General features: G+C 41.2%; 1 protein-coding gene across 14 annotated transcripts in view; it reads left to right on the top strand.

The window, feature by feature from the left end:
- Positions 1 to 19713, top strand: part of LOC132256221 (protein muscleblind) — a 153312-nt gene that overhangs the window by 103337 nt on the left and 30262 nt on the right. The window contains exon 3 of one of the 14 annotated variants that reach the window (XM_059752507.1): positions 16281 to 16700. The exons of the other annotated variants lie outside the window; for them this stretch is intronic. Within the exon in view, the coding sequence (XP_059608490.1) occupies positions 16281 to 16307 (27 nt within the window). The 3' untranslated portion in view covers positions 16308 to 16700. Of the gene's footprint in view, positions 1 to 16280; positions 16701 to 19713 lie in introns of those variants that run through there. 14 annotated transcript variants of the gene reach the window in all.

Genomic DNA, 19713 nt, shown 5'->3' with positions numbered 1-19713 from the left:
AGTCTCGTCTCGGGGGCGACTTTGGCGCGTCTGTGGCGGGTGGAAAAAAAATGCGCTGAGGATCTCATGTGTCTCGCCCACAGCATTTTCCAGTCCTCGGCTTTTTGGCTGGCAAAGGGTGAGTTTTGAGACACCCTCGAGAGACTCTCGAGTGGGTTTCCCAAGTGCCCGGAGCGTTTTTCGGCATGTGAGAGCATTTTAATTGCACTACATAAAACCGCTTTTGACTCATTTAATCTCACACCCCTTCTGGGTTTCAATCAAGCCCACCGAGATCGATGCGAAAGAACTCAACCCCTCGCAAATACCTCGTGCAGTCGTTAATGACTCATAAACTCTCGGCTGGCATACATAGAAATGCAATTTGAGAGATGTTTAATCTAAATTGCTGAAAGCTCTTCGGCGTTAAGCTTGCAAGATTAACACTAATTGCGCCACTATGATATTTCTCAGAATTGTAGTTCTTTTGAAAAATTGTACAAAAACTCTATATCGTTCTGTTATTGATTGTGTAATTAATTAACTTCTGGATATACTTTAAGGGTTTCACGGAAACTCGATACATTCATTCAATGGGAATTTCTGCTCTAATAAAATGCTTCGCCAAAACTCGTGAAATTACATCCATTTCGCTAGGAGCTTCCATCTATGAGGAAGACAATAAAAAGATTTTATTTATTTGTATGCCAATTTCCTCTTCATAAATCCAAATTTATGCTTTGCTTATTAATTTAGCTGGAAAAGCAGAGTGCAACTCGTTTTTCACGAGATGGAATTTCCTATCTCAGCCCCAGTGAAAATTTATTTTATTGGCTATTTTTCCGAGAGTAAACTGGGTGGAAAATACCTTCCACCCCACGTCCAGAATGCCCTCAAATTTTCCATCCTTGTTCGCGTGGAGGCATAATGAATTTTTCTCAGCTCCTTTCATCTTTTCAGCACGATTTAATTGTCGAAATCAAATAAAATTTCACCCCGATCCACTTAAGGCACGAAACGCGGGGTGATTTAAATGGGTAAGTGTGAGCGAAAGAGAGGGCTAAACATTTTATATATTAATTTTGGGAGATGAACATTTAACCACCTCCTCTCGTCATTCAATATTTGCCTTCTCGAGTGAAGCTCAATTGCTTGTTTCAACTCTTGGTTTGAGTAAAATTTCATTATGGAAATAAATTGAGTGTCTTGAGATAATTTGCACTTTCAATTGCATCTTCTCCGGCGCGAGATTCTCGCTCGGCAATATCACTCGAATTGCAAACACACGGCTTAATGTCAGAGGAGGTTTTTATAACCCCGGCAATTTGTGTTGCTCACTGAAATGGACACAATTGTAAATTCGCCGAATTTGTGTGTTAATAAATAACAAGATCACGCTGGGGAAAATTGTGTGCGGGCGTCGCGGGGTTGAGAAATGAGATAACAAGAGTGGAGGTATTTGCTCAAGGGTGGAAAATTCTAACCTACTTAGCGGCGGGACAAGGAAAAAAAACGCACCCTCGAGCTTCAACCACCCGCTGAGCTTTTTTGCTGTGTGCTCTCTCGCCTGGCCAAGACGCACTTTCCATGTAATTTGCTGTGAATTTTTAATCACAATCATTGCCCAAGATTTCCGAGGTGTTAAATCCAAGCAGAAACACCGCTGAAGCGCCCTTCTCGACTCCTCATTAATTCCACCTCGAGGTTTTTTATTCATTTTTAATGAAATTGATATTGAGCGCCCCTCGCCAGGAGTTTCAACTTTCTCGCGCCATTCTTGCCGCGCGCACTTATTTTCCCGCACTTCCGACTGTGAATTATTGACGTGATTTCTACCCTCTGAAAATTGCCCAAAATAAAAATATGAGCTGCCACTGTATCTCCATCTCATGGAGAACTTCGCACTTTGCCACTCTGGTGCGATTCTGAAGAGAGGGAGAGAGAAAAAAAAGGAACAATTTGAATAGATTTTCAATAAACATTGTGCGCTTTCGCTCTTTTCTTTTCCGCGATGTGCCAAATTGAATGAAATTAAATTAATAGGAGCTATAAATTTGCCTGGTGACTTCACGACGAGGGGGCGCCAAATATTCATATTAGCGGTGGGGAGTGGGAATAAAAAGAGAGGCTGCAAAGCCCATACAAGAATGTGAAGCAAATGATTCAATGATATACACAACAATAAATGTCTCAAAGGGGTTTTCCCTGAGCTAACATAGGCAAGAGGCCGCCCGACAGCCAGATAAATGGCCCCATTCTCATTAAACACGTGAGTCTCTCTCAGAAAACACACTCCAAATCCCACCCCAGCAACTTTCTCTAATTATTTAACACGTAAAACGTAAATTTCTATAATTAAAATGAAACAAGGTGCAGACGAGAGGGCGCCAGTGAAGTACACCTGGCTGCAATTAATGTACAAATATTGGACGGTTTGTGAAGTGCTTACAAAAATTCCCGTGATGGACACTCAAATTGTTGATTTTCTTTTGCTCAATTATAAAAATCGTGAGCTTTGGTTGTATTTTATGTGCTATTTTCGTAAGGAAAATGCCTTTTGGTCAATTTTTTTTTTAGCTATTTGACCGGTAGAAAATGCAATTTGTTCAGCGAAAAAATCAGTAGCAAAACACAAAAGATTTCCTTTCACTCTTATTTAATTAAATTTACTGACCAAAGTGCATTTTTTTCCCGGAAAATTCGATTAAATCGGCGCTGATGGTTTATATTATAAAGTTTTTTTTAACCGTAAGCCTTTGTGTAATTTATGAAACTATTAAATAAATTATTATCTTACACATTATCCATTATCTTGACAAACTTCTTAGGAGGTTTGAATGGTGGTAATTCTGCGAAATGAATTTCTTTTCCCACTAATAAAGTTCTGAAAGAGATAAAAATGCTTTTTTGCCGACTCAAGAGTGCCACAGAGAAGCTCATTCTCTTGTGTATTTGTCACTCGAGTGGGATTAAATAGTAGAAAGTCCCTTCTGAGTGTGCGAGTTTCTCAAGACGCATCATCATTAGTTTTATCTCAGCACCAAGTTTTTCTTCCTTCGCCATTCAGACACTTGGTGGAAAATTGTCTGCGATGGCGAAATGAAGAAGGGGAAATGACAAAGCGAGAGGCGCTCACATCACACAGATGATGTGTGGTTGAAAACAGTTGCAAAATAACCATTAAACACTTTCCATCCGTGACATCACAAACCCATTCTCGTGCCAGCGAGAGCGAGAGAGAGAGAGAGAGAATCGTTCATCCCGAAAAGCATGGAAGAGTGATAATATTTGCTCAATGTGTGGAATTCCATTGAGCTCAGCCCAGAGACTGTAATCTTTTCCATTTACAATTAACCATCTTCCCAAACTCCCCACAAAACGCCCTGTTTTTCAAACTGAACGCCAGGGAGTTTTGGACGATAAGCTGTTTGCAAGATCATTTTACTTAAGAGAAAGTGGTTGAGATGCGATGAAGCAAATCGGATTTTCGGGTGATGAGTGGCAGGATCATTAGATGGAGTAAATCTCCATTAAATTATTCCCCAGCATCAATTTGTTGTATCTGTCTTGCCATGGAATTTGCGAGGGGGAGCGCATCATATGTAATTGCGATACAAGTTCTCAACTTTCTAGGGTTGCGGAATGGAACTTCATGGGGTTGAACAAGCGGGCAAAGTTTGGCGCACAGCATCTGAAAAATCCCAAAAATTCTCCACTGCATCACCTCGACATTTGGGGTGTGATGAATTAAATGTGAATTCTTCTCTGTCGCGCTGGGGTGGTAACAGTGAGTGGGGGGGAGAGGGGGGTTTGTGCACATTTCGCCCCTCTACTTTTTCCAGGTAGAGAGCACTAATATTTCACAAGCAATTTCATTTCTTTCCACCTTCAACTTTTTCCACCAGCGCCAAATGCCACGAATGATTTACGACTTGTTAGTTAGCATTAGGTGCCTCTACTTATGCACAAACAGCCGCTCGAAGGTGGAGGAAAGCAGTCGTTTGAGTTTTGAATTTCTGCTAGAGAAAATGTCCCTGACGAGCTGGGGAAATCAATAGGGAGGCGGAAGTTAGCAGAGAAAAGTGTCTGAATATCTTGGCAGGATGAAGAATCATCTGCAGCCGAGACGAGATCATCTATGGAGCTGCAGTTTCGGGGAATTCGCCCAAAGCTCTCTCTCTCTGTCTCACGGTGAAAACAATACCTAGGGGATGAAAATTAAAGCTCTCTGTGGGGGAATCGCGCGCGATTTATCGCCTCACGATCCCCATGGTGTGAATTATTTAGCATTTTGGCGCAAGGAATTGAATAAATTTGCGTTTGGGAAATTCCAAAGAGGAAACATTCGCCCAGAAGATGGACTGAAGCTCGTCCGTGCAATTTTTCACCGACTATTCATTTGATGGTGTGGAATCGCGAAAAATCTCAAATAGTTGAGCACACATAAAGAGGAGAGGGAGAGAGAGAGAGAAAAAAATGCTGATGCCGGAGCTCAATTTCGAAGTCAAGTCATGCAATTCCTTCCCAGTGAATCTCTTCCTTGGCAACTGGCGATGCTCCATCGTCTATCTGCTAGCCGTGGAATTGGAGGGAAATCATGTGAGGAAATGGTAGCTATTTATGGATAAATCACCACGGCCCAGATGATGAGGAAAGGGCGAACTGTACAGCATTCAATCTACGTGATTTGCTTCTCTATTTGCTCATTGGACCGTTGGAAAATATTTTTCTTCACCCCATCATATTTCTTCGGGGCTGACGACCCACACTGACTTCGCCGTCGCCCTGAGGAGCTCGTAATCGATTTCAAATGCATGCAACTGCCACTATCTTAGCCCATTCTCGCTCGCAATGCATATGATTAATGCACTGCCGTCGCCCTGCGTCTGAGGTGGTGGCAAAAGCGCCTCCCCTTGGCAGCTTTTGAGGGATGGGCGAAGGAACTTTCAACCGCATCTCTTGGGCGAAAAAGCCACAACGACCCAAGTCAAATGCTCTTCGACATATCAAATATAGTATCTTAATTAACCATTTAAAGTCGGTGCAAGTGAAACTTTTTCACCGCCAATTTGAGAGCTTTTCCACCACACCGGACTTTCCCTTTGACTTTGTATTCATCGTCGGGCAGACTGGGAACAAAGAAAGCTCCAATTTTCCACTGCACGGATGCTGTATGTGGCGTGTATCGATAAAAAGCAGCACCGATTAATTGTTTGTGTTTCACATTTCCTGTCCTGCTGAGGCAGAAAGGTAAAATGTGAGGAGGTTAATTGCATTAGGGAGTGGAATTGAGTACAAATTATCGTGGAAGGGTTTTTACAAAAGGATCCCGGGGGTGATTTAATTGATTGATTTTCTCCCTCGCTACTGAATGGCTATCAACTGGGCTCTCTCTATTCAACCCTCCTTTGAACCTTTTGTATAAGTGAGTGTGTGAAAGCACAGGTAATTCTGAAGTGGTGAGATAAAGAGGAAAATGCTGAAGAATGCTCATACATTGATCTCTCATATCCTAGGATTCCATTATCTCTCCTATAAATTGCATTCAATCTCTTTTACAGTGGATAATCTGTACGTCAATTTATATTTTCTGGCGTGAGAGCTTTCAGCTTTTCCATTTCTCGTCAAACGTGTGCTGACATTAAATATGTGAAAACTGAGCGAACTCTTAGAGCGATTTGGTTGGAAAAATATCAGCAAATTTACCTAGAATTTGGAAAGTGCTTCTCTCGAAAATGTTCACAATTCCACTTCATTTCCCAAGTTTGCTGTAGTGGAAGGCGCCCAAATGATGCTTCAAGTGTCGTGTTCCCAATTAAACTCCGTACCATTTTAATGAGTTTAATGAAAAATCCTCTCAGTGTTCCGGCATTTGAAGTGCACCAGAGGTAATTGGCCAAATTGGCAAATGTATGGACTTTCTTCATAGTTTCTTTTTTTTTCATGTCCTCATAAGCAAAAGTCCTCACTCAGCATTTTCTTCTCCCTCATACTCTCAAGGCGGAGAGAAGTGATAAAAATTTAGTGTCATGTTGAACGTGTGCTGTTATACTTTAATATTAATCGATAAAAAATGGAAAATCTGTGCCAAAACTCAATATAATTTTATGTTTTTCCTCCTTTTGCCGCCAAGACTCCCCGAAACGATATCATGTACAGTCATTTTTTCTTCTTCTTTCCCCGAAGAATTTGGAAGGATGTCTCACAGCGCAGATGTTTCCCATTTTATCCCATTCAGGGTGGAAAATTCCTCGCAACACCGCTTTTAACGCGCGAGAAACGGAATCAAGAGGGGAGCGAAAATGTGTCTGCAGGAATGAAAATCAATTCGGAAGTCATTTCTAAATTCACTCACAGCGGGTGAGCTTTTGATGGGGAAACTAAAGCATGAGAGGAGTCGATGAGCTTTTACTTTGAATTTCCTCAATCAAGTTTGTCATCTCTCTGCACTTTTCATCTCGCGAAGTATCAAAAAAAAAATATCACTTCAATGTGAGACTCTTGAAATGAAGCAAAGGGAAATGAGTGTGAAAAAACTGTACACCGCGTAATCAATTTGGGAAAGGTGACAAGATTATGCTGTTCAATAGCGATGATCTTTGGATTGGTGAAAAGCTCTCGTAAAATACTTCACTGGTTTCTGGACTCTTCCATTATATCTACGTGCTCATAAAGCTGTTACGCCGCCCTACATTGTGCTGCCCATAAATCTCTCCACCTTGCATGTCGTGATGGATGCAACAAGAGGAAATTAGCCAGATACTCCTGCGCTTCTGTTCCTCCGTGAGAGATGGATATCAAGCTTTTTGGCGGGAAAAAAGAGCACGCAGCACGGAAGACGGCGCAAAAGGGAGGAAATTTCATTTAGAGCGCCACAAGAATCATCCACATGACTTGCTCCATAATTTCAAAACTCCGCGCGATACACCCCCAGCATTCTCTTCCACCCTCTGGGGATTATACTTTGCATGAATGGGAAGAGTTTGCATTCCACAATGTTTTCTTTCCTCACACTCGCGCCCTTTTCCGCCATACGCGCATTTTCAATGAATTTTCCAACACGCGCTCCGCCGAGGGAGGGATAGAAAAATGCGCTGGATATTGATTACGATGGAGAATAGCCTTAGCTTGGAATGTGTGCAGACGGGGAAAAACCGCGAAAATATGAGGGATACTCTTTTGATGGGAGTGTGCAAAAAATTATATTACATTTCTCATAGCCAAATTCACTGCATTAACCTCTGAGCTGAGAGGGAGAGAAAGAGCTTTAATGCTATGGAAATGCAAGTTTTGCGATGGAAAATCCGCTGAATTGTGTGTTTCAGTTTAATTTTCGGTGGCTGTTCTTTTTTCCAGCATGGCAGAAGAATTAAAAATGGGAGCTTAGAGAAAAATTATTGCACTTTATTAAAGACTTTTTCGCAAAAACTCCCACCCTTGCCAGGAAAAATCTTCCGCCAGGGTGATTTTTCCGGGGGTAAAGCACGGATATTCTCACCCAATTTCCACCGCTCCACCGAAAGAGGAACGTGTTTTGAATTGGGAAGCTCTTGGGCGCCCATGAGAGTGTTTTGAGGATGATTGGTGGCATTTATTTCATGTGAAATTTCACCATATACAGAAAATATGAGAATTATGAAGACATGAGGGGTGATCGGGTGTTGGCGAGAGAGAGAGAGAGAAGGAGAGAGAGAGAAGGAGTGAATGAGAAAAATATATTGAGGACGAGATGAGGAAAGCTGGCAAGGCGTGAAGGAGAAACTCCATTTCTTCGCCATCTCAATGGCCACTTGTGAGTGCAATTGAAGAAACACACTCCCCACTGTTAAAGCTTTTATTGCATCTCTCCCTGCGCACAAGATGTCAATGGAATGGTGGAGAGAGAAAGTAATTTAGCGAAATGCCCAAGACACACAATTTCCATCGTTGAAGGGCAATTAAAAAATATCGCAATTGCTGTTCTCACACCAGAAGAGCAGCCCATTTTCTCCCCTCCCTCACCCTTGCCCATGGGCAATAACTTGCCCACAAAACTTTGCAAGTTGCTGGCGGAAGTGAGAGGCAGGAAGTGGCAAAACTTTTCTACTAAGCATCTGTCTCATTGGCTTCTTGTACACACTCTCGTGTATATCCTTCTGGTCGCAAGGAGTGGGATTAATCATAGTTTCAGCTAGTTTTAATGCCCCGTTTTTTCCCACCCCATCAGATAGACTTTCTTTGGTTCTGACGCCAAAAAAAAACACATAAAATTGTGGGTGGCAAAAGGATGCGACTGGTAACTTAATTACTCGCCGAGCATTTCTCATTCTTCGCCCAAATCTGAGCCATTTCCCAGAGCTGAATGCGACTTGAATTCATCCGCAGTCATTTCCTAACTGTGCGAAAAACAAACTTCCCGGTATTACATCGAAAGAATCTGCATAATAAAAATATATAGATGAGATGAAAGGCAGAAAATGAATGGTGATGGAATCTATTTTATCGGAAATCCTTCGGAGAAAATGTTCATTCAGACGAGAAGAAGTGCGAGGTGCGCTTTTCCCACCTCCTGCAAATCTGAAAGCTTCAGAGCTTTCCCAGTAGAAGGCGATAAGCGGGGGTTGTGCAGTGATAAAGAATTGGCTGGGTTTTCCACCCTCACGAGGAATTTCCATCAGGTAGCATGTGAATTATTGTCAGAGCCACTAACTACATCGTCAAGAGAGGCACCTTGAGAGGGGCGCACGCGGTAATTTATTGGACCGCCAAAATGGCATGAATTATTGGATCTCCTCACTCTCCATTTGAGCTCTTTCCACGTGCCTGAGATCGTCGGGAATATTGAATTTTCCCACTCGTGTGCATCCGCTCTTTTTCTATGTGCTTCCTGCACCTTTTCCATGGAAATAAATGTATGTATATGGAATGTGTGAAATTGTTAGTGGGATAATTGCATTCTCACCATTTCTTTTGCCAGCACATTCGATAAAAAGGATGAACACAAAATTTACAATTACGGCGGGAATTTATCTGTTTCACCTTCGCTTATTGCAAAACTCTTTTTCTCCCCGAGTAGGAGAGAGAAAAAAAAACCACCCCAAGAGGCAGAAAAGTGTGATTTTTGGCCAGTGGATGCGGAAAAACATCAATTTTCATCTCACACCTTTCAGCCGACGTCGAGGTGGTCAGAGAATTTATCGGACAATTCACTCTCCTCAGGGACAAAACATCCTTTCCAAGCCTCCTCGGATAAAATTGATGAAGGAAGACGAGTTGAGGGTAAAAATTCAATCATTTGAAATTTGATACCCTCGAGAGTGAAAAGAAAAACAGACATAAAATCCAAATATCCATTCAATCCATAAGTTTTCACTCTTTCTCTCTCTCTCTCGCTCCCGTTCTGTCCACAATTTCGAGAGCAAATCTCATGTATTTGATCCCACCCTAAAAAGGATTGAAATGCATTCAACTGTAACAATTGTCATAACATTCAATTTGATTGTTGGAATTTTTCCGAGTGCACCGTTGGTCAGAGTGGGTGGAAAGACGATTGGAAAAGCCTTGGGAGGGAAAATTGAAATTTGTCCACCACGAAAATTTCAATTGATGGGGATTTTTTGCCCATTCACTGGGACTTCAGCACGATTTTAGGGGTGTCTGTTGGGATTACTCAACGTGAAATGCCCAAGGAGGGAGTGTTCATTTCTCACGGTTAAAGAGCTTTTCGGAGCTTTAAAGGTCGATCTGTCTACAGGCAGAGCGAATAATTTCTGGTTAATCCGATTTGTTCATCTGTGCACATAAATATATCACAATATTTCACAATAATTCCACAAGTGAATTTTATCTATGCTTTCACTGTTGGCGGAAATTGCAAATCAATTTGTAAAGTTTTGAAGCTTCCAATGCAAATTTGATGTATTCAAATTAGGTTTATTAATATATTGTAGACACACTTTCACATAAAATAACTATACATTGTCAGAGAAGTATTTCATTAATATAATAGGTATATGTGATAAAGTTTTCATTGCAATTATGCTTAAATTAGTTCAGTATATTATGCACTATTTAGTCAGAACTCAAACGTTCTTTGACATTCAATAATGATGCATACATTTAAATTTCGAATCAATATCAATTGAATCATTTCTCTTGAATGAACATCATATTAAATGTTATACTACAAAATATCGTGTTTATTTACAAAATTTGCACTCATGAAAGGTATGTTAATAATTTTGCTAATATTGCGAATTGTTCCAAAGTGCTGAGGTTAAAGTTGACGAGATGAACAGAGATCAAAGAGCCGTGCTAAAATCAAGGCAATCAGGGCACAAGTGTTCTGACCCTCCCAAAATCCGTCATTTAACATCCGTTCACATAAAATCAATGTTATAATTTCCTGAGCAAGATGGCAACATTTCCCTTGTCTTTCGCCAAAGTTACCATTTGTGCCGTGAATCATCCTCAGCACGACAATGTGTGTGTGTGTGCATGTGTGTGTTTTTGCTGGACGAAAAAGGGTGTGATTTGGATGTGCAAACAACATGAATTTCATTGTAATTCAGAAAGACAAACAGTTTCACTGCATAATTCTCTGTGTTAATTAGTTGAAAGAGACCATGTGTGTGAGTGTCTCTGAACTATCGCAACTTGTTGAATGTACCTTTTTTGATGAATTGCACAAACACTCCTACACCTTCCATAATCTCTTCTTCCCGACATAACTCTGTCCTCTGGTAATCTCATCACATGGCGAGACTGACGGTGCTGCGGTTTAATATCCTGGATTTTGCGCGATGTGATGGATTTCAATCTCTTGAATTTTCCACACCAAAAAATCACCCTCAATTTTCCCTCAAAATTGACCCTCAGAGAGGCGATTGTGATGTGACTTGAATAGAGAATTGGTGTCAAGTTGAACGCACTCGAAGGGGGTGTTTTTTCTCTGTCTGTGAAAATTGCAGCACAAGAAAAGCGTGTGTTGACTGTTTATCCCTTATTCGCGTTGAAGCACAGAGAGAGAGAAAGAGAGTCTCTAATTAAGGGAAAAATAAGACTCTATTAAATTTATGCTATGCAAATTCACCCAACAATTCAGTCCCGCAGGGACTTTTCCAATGCAGGACAGGGAAATTGCAAGAATTTATTCCCTCCAGTTGTCACCCTCTTATATTGAGATTTTCCGCTCGACGCTGTATGCAATTCTTGTCCGAACGCCATCCAATTGCACACTTCCGCCCACCCACATTCTACCCAGTCGAGGCGACCGACCCCTAAATTTAAACATCCCTCCTTTTGCCAGAATGCAGAAATGAATAATTCATTCGGTGGCAAAATCGAATCGTTTGCATTCACTCGTCGAACATATCAAATTTTCACATTCGTTATTATTTATTTTGCACCCATTCTCTTCATCCGCAAATCGTCCTGGGAAATGTGAAGAAGATGGCTATAGGGATGACTCTACCACCTCAGACAGCAACTGAGCGCCCTTTGTCTCGTGGATTTTCCATCAAATGATCACCATTCGAGTCATTTTTCAACATGACACTATTTGTCTCTCACAATGTGCCAGGGAAAATCAATGGGAAACTGTTGGATTGCTATATGGAAAAATCCAGTAAATCAGTGGTAAAAGTCCCAAACAATTGTACAGTAATTAAAAACAATTCTCACTGAATAAATGCACAAAAATTAAAATAAACCTGTCCCCGTTTCTCATTTTGAATGTAGATGGAAAAAAAATAATACACAACATACAAATTCCACTCACGATTTTCACCAAAAACTCCATAGCGCGCATTTGAGATGAGCGTAAATATTTTAAAATGAAAAATGGTTAAAGAGCACGTTTTTGGGGTGGGATGTGCAACATTGATAGGCAACTTTAGTGTTGCAAATGTAATCACATGAGAGCACTGAAATCTTCTTAAGACGCTTCCATCAGGTCAATTGAATCAACTCACTATTGACACTCATCCATTAGTTGATATGTGTGGCATTTCACTTTGAATATAATCTCACTTTCAAATGCAAACATCAAATTACAGAGCAATTCTAAGCGTAGAGAATTGGTTTAGTTGATGGAATCGTGCAAGAGTGAGAGACTGAGACGAGGATTGTACACAATTCTATACATGATGTTGCCGGAAAGGAGAGATTAGGACTACATATCTGTCCTGAGGAATTTGATATTCAAGTCATTGCGAATGAGATTAAACTACCTTTTGATTGGCAATGCAAAGATTCCTGAGTCAAGCTTGCAATCCATCTATTCATACATAACTTTACTTGCATTCTTGAAAGTCTTTCAGTTCAATTTCTGCAATATGTAGTTTCTTCCTTCGTCTCTTCGTATGATATTTGTATTAGTTTCTCAAATCCTCGATTTAACATGGTCTTAAAGCCATTCCCAGTGTCTGTACAGCTCCTCAAGAGCTCCCCTGCCTTGGGGTGTATCGGTGGAAAAAGGGGGGCGGCGTTATGCAAATTGAGCAGGGTGTATATTTAGCACAAAACTGATTTTGGTGCATTGTGTACTGGGAAATAGGGTGGCAGAAGGAGGTGAGGCGGAGATACAAATCCAACAGCTACAAGGAGCATTAATTACTGAATAAATGTCCTGCCTTCGGTGCCAATTCATCCCCACACCCTTAGAAACTGCTCGTCCTCCTAAATATCATCGATACGATCGTGCCCTTCTCCGCCCATCATTTGCGCCCTGGGAGAAATAATTGAGTGCTCAGTGAGGGTGACCAATAAAATTCATTTTATTTCCGTGTTATAGAATTTCAGCAATTCGGGGACTTTTGATGAAAATCAACCCCGAGTTGGCGAATGGGTCGATGAAGGAGGAAATGAGACACTCCGCCAGTGTGAACGCATGATTTATGCGATAATTGTGTTCATTAATTTTGGACAGGAACTCACACACAGAGAGACAGAAAAATTCCATTCCCGGGCCTATTCCACCCCCTCAATGTGCATTTTTGGGGGTGTTCTTGCAGCAATTAAAGTCTTTATGAGCGCCCAAGGGGTGATTTTTGGCGAGAAAATCGCAAAGACAAGCAGTCAAAGATGTGAAGATGAGATTACGAGGGTGAAGGCGAAGTCATTAAAATGCTTAGACGAGCTTAGGCGAATTTGGAAACCACAATGCCTAAATTTAAATAATCTCATCATGATCACAAGTACAGACATCGTGAGTCACTCATGTGAGAGTCACCGCTCTATGGGTGAGAAAATTCTTCCCCGGTTGTTGTTGTTGTGTGGATAATTTGACGAGGAGGCGGAATGACATGAAAATGATGGGGTTCATTGGGATTGAGACATAAAAATTCACTGGAAAACATATAAAAACCACCCTCTATTGGCCAGAGATTAAAACAATCCACTCTGAGTCACGGAGAACAAAGGGACTTTCACCCCTTACGGAAATCATCCCCCGAAATTATTAGTGGCAACACGATGACAATCGCAATATCTCGACTGTATATCGAGAGGCCGAGAGAGAGAGAGAGAATTCCACCCTCCTCGGCAACAATAACAAATCACAGAATTCATCTCAAGCACTTTTCACCCTCAAACTCAGCATCTTTCATTCGTCTCATTTGCTCTCTGGCGAGAGCACTTGGTGATGGTTATCTGTATTTAAATGGGCGAAAAAGGAAAAAGTCCAGACACGGCACAATTGAAAGCTAATGACAACAACTCAATTTGCCTTTCAAATTCCATGCAAAACCACTCGAGCCCTGTAATTTTGCACTGGCTGAGAACCCTCGACTCAGCTTCTAATTACACAATTTTCTCTGATATTTGAAACTGCACATTTTCCAACGAGAGTCGCCACTCAAGTACAGAGTCTCGATGTGTATTCAAATGAGGTGCAGAGTGATTAAATGGGGGTCCGCATTTGGAGATTGATATGTTATTGTGCGGATATTTTTCCGGGTGGAAAGAAATCCATTCAAATCAATTCAGATAGGCGACTGCATTCAAGTTCTTTCCTCATTTTTATTGCATATGTCGCGTCTTGAAAGTAATTTATGTCGCTGGGAATGTGGAATGGCGACACGATAAGGGAAAATGTTCTCGATATTTTCCCTTTGAATAAACTTCCTGCCCATGAGAGAGTCCTGGACCGGAAGCAGGGCGGCGCGAGGGTGGGAGCGGAGGCCCTGAGAGGGCGAGATTGGCCACAAACAAATGGTCGCCCCGGCGATGGGGAGGATGGAAAAATGCGATAATGCCCGGGAGTGAATGTCAGACGACGCGACAGGGGTTGAATTTTATTTGCAAGACAAACTCAAGAGGGTGGCTCTCTGGGGGTGGGACTGGATGAAGGAGAGCGTCTCCACCGGCATTCATTCAAATTCGATGGATACACATTTCAAAGAGAGAGAGCATACTTGCAGACTGCAGGGAAAATGCTGATTTCCAGTGGGGGTGGGAAATTGAGAAGAGTTGTCGTGAAGACAGAGAATTTTGCTGAAGTGGAAGGAATTTATAGGACTCCAAACGAGAGCTTTCGCCCAGAAATTGCATGTCTCAATTTAAGGAGCGCAACTGTGTGGTTTGCATGAACTATATTGAACAGGGGGAGAAAGGTAAAGAGACAGCTGAAAGTTTTATACCAACAGTCATAATTTTGCAGCCTTCAAGGCTCAAAGTTGCATGAGAAAAGAGTCTTAGCAGATTCTTATCTCTTCTGCTGTCAGAAGGAGAACAAAAAAAACACTTTAAAATCCTTGCAAAAACCTCATTAGCCTTTAAATTCAACTGACAATTCCTCTTGCGATCCCTATAAAGTTATATTCTGAACTTCCCCTTGAATATCAAGAATCTCCTGACACAGTTTTGATGTTAAAAGTGCTGCTGAAAAGATGGCAGATTCTCAGTCAATTTTCTCCGTGATGCGAATGATTTTGCCGCGGAAATGTGCTTTTCCACGGAGAAAATGGCGTGGAAAATACAAGAACTGGAGTGAGTATCCTGAAGAATTCGCCCTCAATGACTCTGTTGAGCTCCGACGCGCAATGTTGGCCTTAGATATCGCCGCCGATTGAGCAATATCTGGAAATGCCTCACCGCCCTGAAATATTTCCCACACCTGCAACAATGCCAGGCAGATTAAATCGAGCCCAGAAGCAACCCCTTTTACAGCCATGTAATCCTTCGTTATTGAATGAACTCATTTCTGGGCTGTCGCTGTGGATTTGGCGCGAGGGTGGGTTTTCACGTCGTCCCCCCGTCGGAAAATATCCAAGTCATACAATATTTTAGCAAATGAAATGGAAAATTTTATTGGTGGGAAAATTCTCACTCATTCTCCCCTCATTTTGTCAATATCTTTAAGTGAATATTCACAATATGTATAGCTGGATGGATCATCTTTAAGAAAATTGCTTGGAAAAAAATATCTCCATGAAAGCAATTGAATCACTTTCGCTGCCGAGAGGGTGCAAGAGCTCGGAAAAACAGGAGTTTCGGATAAGCTAATTTGTTTTGGAGTGAGACTAAAATAATAAGAAAGAAAATGTCAAAGGGAAAATTGATAATCCTGTCACAATATTGTTGCAGAAGACACTTTTGGATTCTTCTTGCTTCGTTGAGGTATTTGCAAAGCTTTTCGAATGAAGAATAGTGACTAAGAGGTGTATATTCCAGTTCTTTTTCTTGTGCAACATGAAGTTTTTCAGGTCAAAGAGTCACTGAGTGACGAACAGTAGCAATACAAACAATTTAAAATACTTTCGTGACATTTTCTTGGCACCAGCGAGTCAACACAATTACTCCCTGCCAATGTAATTACTTCAATGAGTGTGTATTTGTACATTAGAAACATGGATAGTTGAGTAATTTTTCCCTCACGAGAAAGTGGAACAGAAAATCATGAATAGCAAAAGTTCCACAAGAAGTCAATTTAAAAAGTGAGGGGAAAACTTTTTTCGGAGTCGTCCTGTTGATGGGTTTGAGGTGGAATTGTTGAAATAATGGCGAGAAATTAAATCAGCAAGGTTAGTTGGATGAAAGGGAGAGAAAAAGCTTGCAAGTGGGTTGGGGAAAAGCCTCTGGGCGCCAGCTGAATCGCACAATAATAAATTAGGTTTGAATTAGCATTAAATCCATAACATCGCGTGACTCGTGTGTGTTTTCTGCGGCGAATAAGGTCACGATGCATAAAACCTTCCAACCGTGGAAGCTTTCTCTCTCTCACTGGCCAACCCCAAGCTTCGACCCTCACGCCCCCAAAATGGGAAATGCACCGAGAAAGTACCCTACAAGCCACTAATTCCAAGTTTTTCTCTCTATTGCAGGTAATTTGGTGGATTTTCTCACCGTGAATCGAGGAGGACTTAAAGTGGTTGAAAAAAAACATGGTAAATTCATTTGAATGCCCAAAAGTGTGGAGGGAATTTTAAAAGTGCCATTAGCAAACCCTCCACCTCGATTGAACTGCTGGCGAAATGACGAATTTTACTGTAGGCGACAAGAGATGGTAAGGTCTTGCAGCTCTCAAAAACATGTACACTCATCCAAGCAGTGGTAAATAACTTGACGATTGCTGCAAACAATTTCAGCCTTCAAAAATTGTATTTTCCCCGTAACTTTAGTGTCAATTTAAATTAACTTGACAGAGTTTATTCCGCTTCCAGCTTTTGTTCAGTAAACTTCTCTTGTGCGCTGACTCCGCCCATTTACAAACTCCGCCCTTGTGAAATCAGATCCTCTATTATCTCTACCTTGGCTTCGATATTTGCGGATTCCATTTGAAATTGGAGCGAAGACCATCCCCTAAAATCGCTGCGGGCTTCTTCGCAGTCTCATTTTGTGTAATTTTAATTCCTAAGCTCTCCCCAAGAGAAGTTTCGCTTGGTTTTGAGGGGTGAAATGACAACCCAATTATTTCGCCCTTAATTGGGTGGATCGGAGATGGCATTTTTCCACCCTTCACTGCAAGCCACTCATCAAATGGGCGGAATATTGAACGTTGCTCTTCATGCTCTGCAAGAAATGCAATTTTTCCATCATGAAAATCATACCCCAGGGAGTTTTTCTCCTATGATTATGACTGTGACGGACATGAAAATGGCCAGAATAGTGAGTATGCTAATTTCTTAATGCTGCCACGGGACATTTTCTCATTTATGCACAATGCAAATAATAGAGAAAATTAATACAGAAGTTTAAAATTGGCGTACAATTCCTGTTTTCCTCGGTGGATTCAATGTGATATTGAGAAAAGGATAATGTGATTTTGGAAAAATCAATTGAATCGAATTTTCTGCATCATTTCAAGCACAACTTCCATTTTCTATCGTCAACAATTTGCATAACATCGGGTGTATTATTTCAGATTTGTTTTTACATTTGAGTAAAATAATGAAAGGATAATTGGAAATGATTGAAATTATTAAAAAAAAAAGTAGTACGTTTTATATGAAGTGATACGCATTCCAATTGACGTTAAATATTCAATAATTTTGTGTTATTCATTGAATATACAATTATCATATTGAATTACATAAATGTAGATAATGAGAAAAATATCGAATGTTTATGTTAATTGCAAGGACTTTTTCCGTGATTGTTAAAGTATTCAGTAAAGATAGGACTTAAAATTCAGTGTCTGCAATTCCAGGAAAATTAGTCGACTAACAAATAACTGAACTCTCGCCATGGCATCAGCTTTAGCCAAAAATAATCTGTTGGATCTCAAAATTGCTGTGCAAACTGAGAGAATTTGCGATGACTGTCATCATCATCAGGGACATTATGATCCCTATTCCGGGGCGAATGGCGAGACTGTCGTCCTCGAGGACGTGAAGGAACGTCGGTTGACATCATAAGCTGAAATTTTGCACCCCCAAAAACCCATGGGCGCGCGCTCTGGTGTGAGACTGTTCCATTGACTCTCCTAATGTCCGCAGGAGAATTTCTGGCAATTTCAGTGGGTGTGTGTGTGTGTGTGTGTTTTTCCGCCATGCGAAGGGGTGGGTTTTGAAGTTGCCAGTATGTGGTTTTTATTGAAATAGCACCGACATAATTACACGAATTTATAACACAACTCTCTGGCTGGCAAGACACTATTTTGTCCAATATTTCTGGGGGTGTTTTTTGGTCTATGGCAACTGCCGTCCATTTTCACCGTGTTTTCACACCAGATGCAAAGAGAGTGACTATTTTGATGTGGTTGTCTCGATGAGCGCCAAAAAGTGTCGTCTCGAGGGTGGAATTGGAGTTGGGCCTTTTCCCGGAGGGGTGGTAGCCAAAACAGACAGGGTGGAATGTTAATAATTTTATTAGGGGCTTTGTTTGCCTGTTTCAAGAAGCTCCTCAGCGGAGTTGCGCTTTTTCTACAGCTGTAAAGCCGTCTGGTTTGCTCAACAGAATTATTTACTCGTAGATAGAAACTTTGTGTGAGAAAAACCATCACCTAATTCACCGCTTAAATGTTGATATTTCAAGACTTAGTGCTGCCTTAATTTTGCAGATTATTTGAAAGTGGAATAAAGTAAAATTAAAATAGCGTAAACTGATGCCTTGAATATAATTCGCATTCGTAGATGGACGAGATTAAAGTTCTGCCTACAAAACTAATACATAGCAAATGCGGGTGGTGCAAAATCTCACACTGCGAGTGTTTTTCCACACCCCAGAAAGTAGAAATCGCTGTTAAATTATGCAAACAACTGGCCCTGAAGCCCTCAGCCTGGGAATGGAGTGAGTCTATTAGGAGGATCTGAGTTGGTTGCTATTTTCCACCTTCATACGATTCCCTGCGTTGATTTATATTCCCTCAACTTCCCAGGTGCTGCTGTCAAGGATTCCTCCTTGAATAATCACACTGAGAAGATATCTCTCGCCTTTTTTCCCACACAACGAGAGACTTTCGCTGCGGATGATAGTCAAGAGTCTATGAATTATTCAGTGATGGCCAAAGCGCCGAAGATGAATTCTCACCATCAAGCAATTAACGAATAATAAAATAATCTACTATACAATATTAAAGAGCCTCATTGCACGATATGATGTTAAAGCGGTGTAAATCTTTAAGATTAACAGCATAGGCATTTTTGGGTAATCCAAAACCGGCCAAAACAAATTTCTCCCCACTGATTTTAATGCAATTTCCAATAAGATCCATGGCCCTCTTTCCTGAGGGGGCGGCGGAAGATGGGAGAGAAAGCCAAATCCTAACATCATCTCGGAGGCGATATCTGTTTCATTGGAACCCCTCAGAAGAAGAAAAGAACAAGTGCAAATGGGTGAAATGCCAATGATTTCCCGCCTGCCGAAACTTGGCCAGCAATAACATCCATTACAATCTCCTGAGAGGCCGATGGGAGCACTGAGATGTACGATTATTGGTGTGGCGTATCGATTTTCAAAAACAACCCCCCGATTTCCAAGTCATCCTCATAAACATATCGTGTTACAGGGGAACTTCACTGGCCATGGAGATGAAATTGAGTGCTTTAGTGGCTTCACCTTTCCATTTGCACCCTCCTTTGCGCCTTTTTCCGTCCGTATTTCTTCATTTCATCGACTTTGAGTGACTGTAGTAAGTTGGGAATGGCATTAAAAACCCACGCGTGTTGATAACGTTATCCTATTTTCTCCTCTCTCTCTCTCTCTCCCGGAGATGAAGAAAAAAAAACTACTTCAACTGCAGCTCTCAGCATTAAGATTTCATGGCACATGGATTTAGAGTGTCATCCACTGGGAATCCACTTATAATTTCACATT

Source organism: Phlebotomus argentipes, unplaced genomic scaffold (assembly GCF_947086385.1).
Source record: "Phlebotomus argentipes unplaced genomic scaffold, Phlebotomus argentipes genome assembly contig_5, whole genome shotgun sequence".
Taxonomy (NCBI): Eukaryota; Metazoa; Arthropoda; class Insecta; order Diptera; family Psychodidae; genus Phlebotomus; species Phlebotomus argentipes.
Note: the sequence above shows the minus strand (reverse complement) of the source record. Positions and strands in the feature narration are given on the sequence as shown.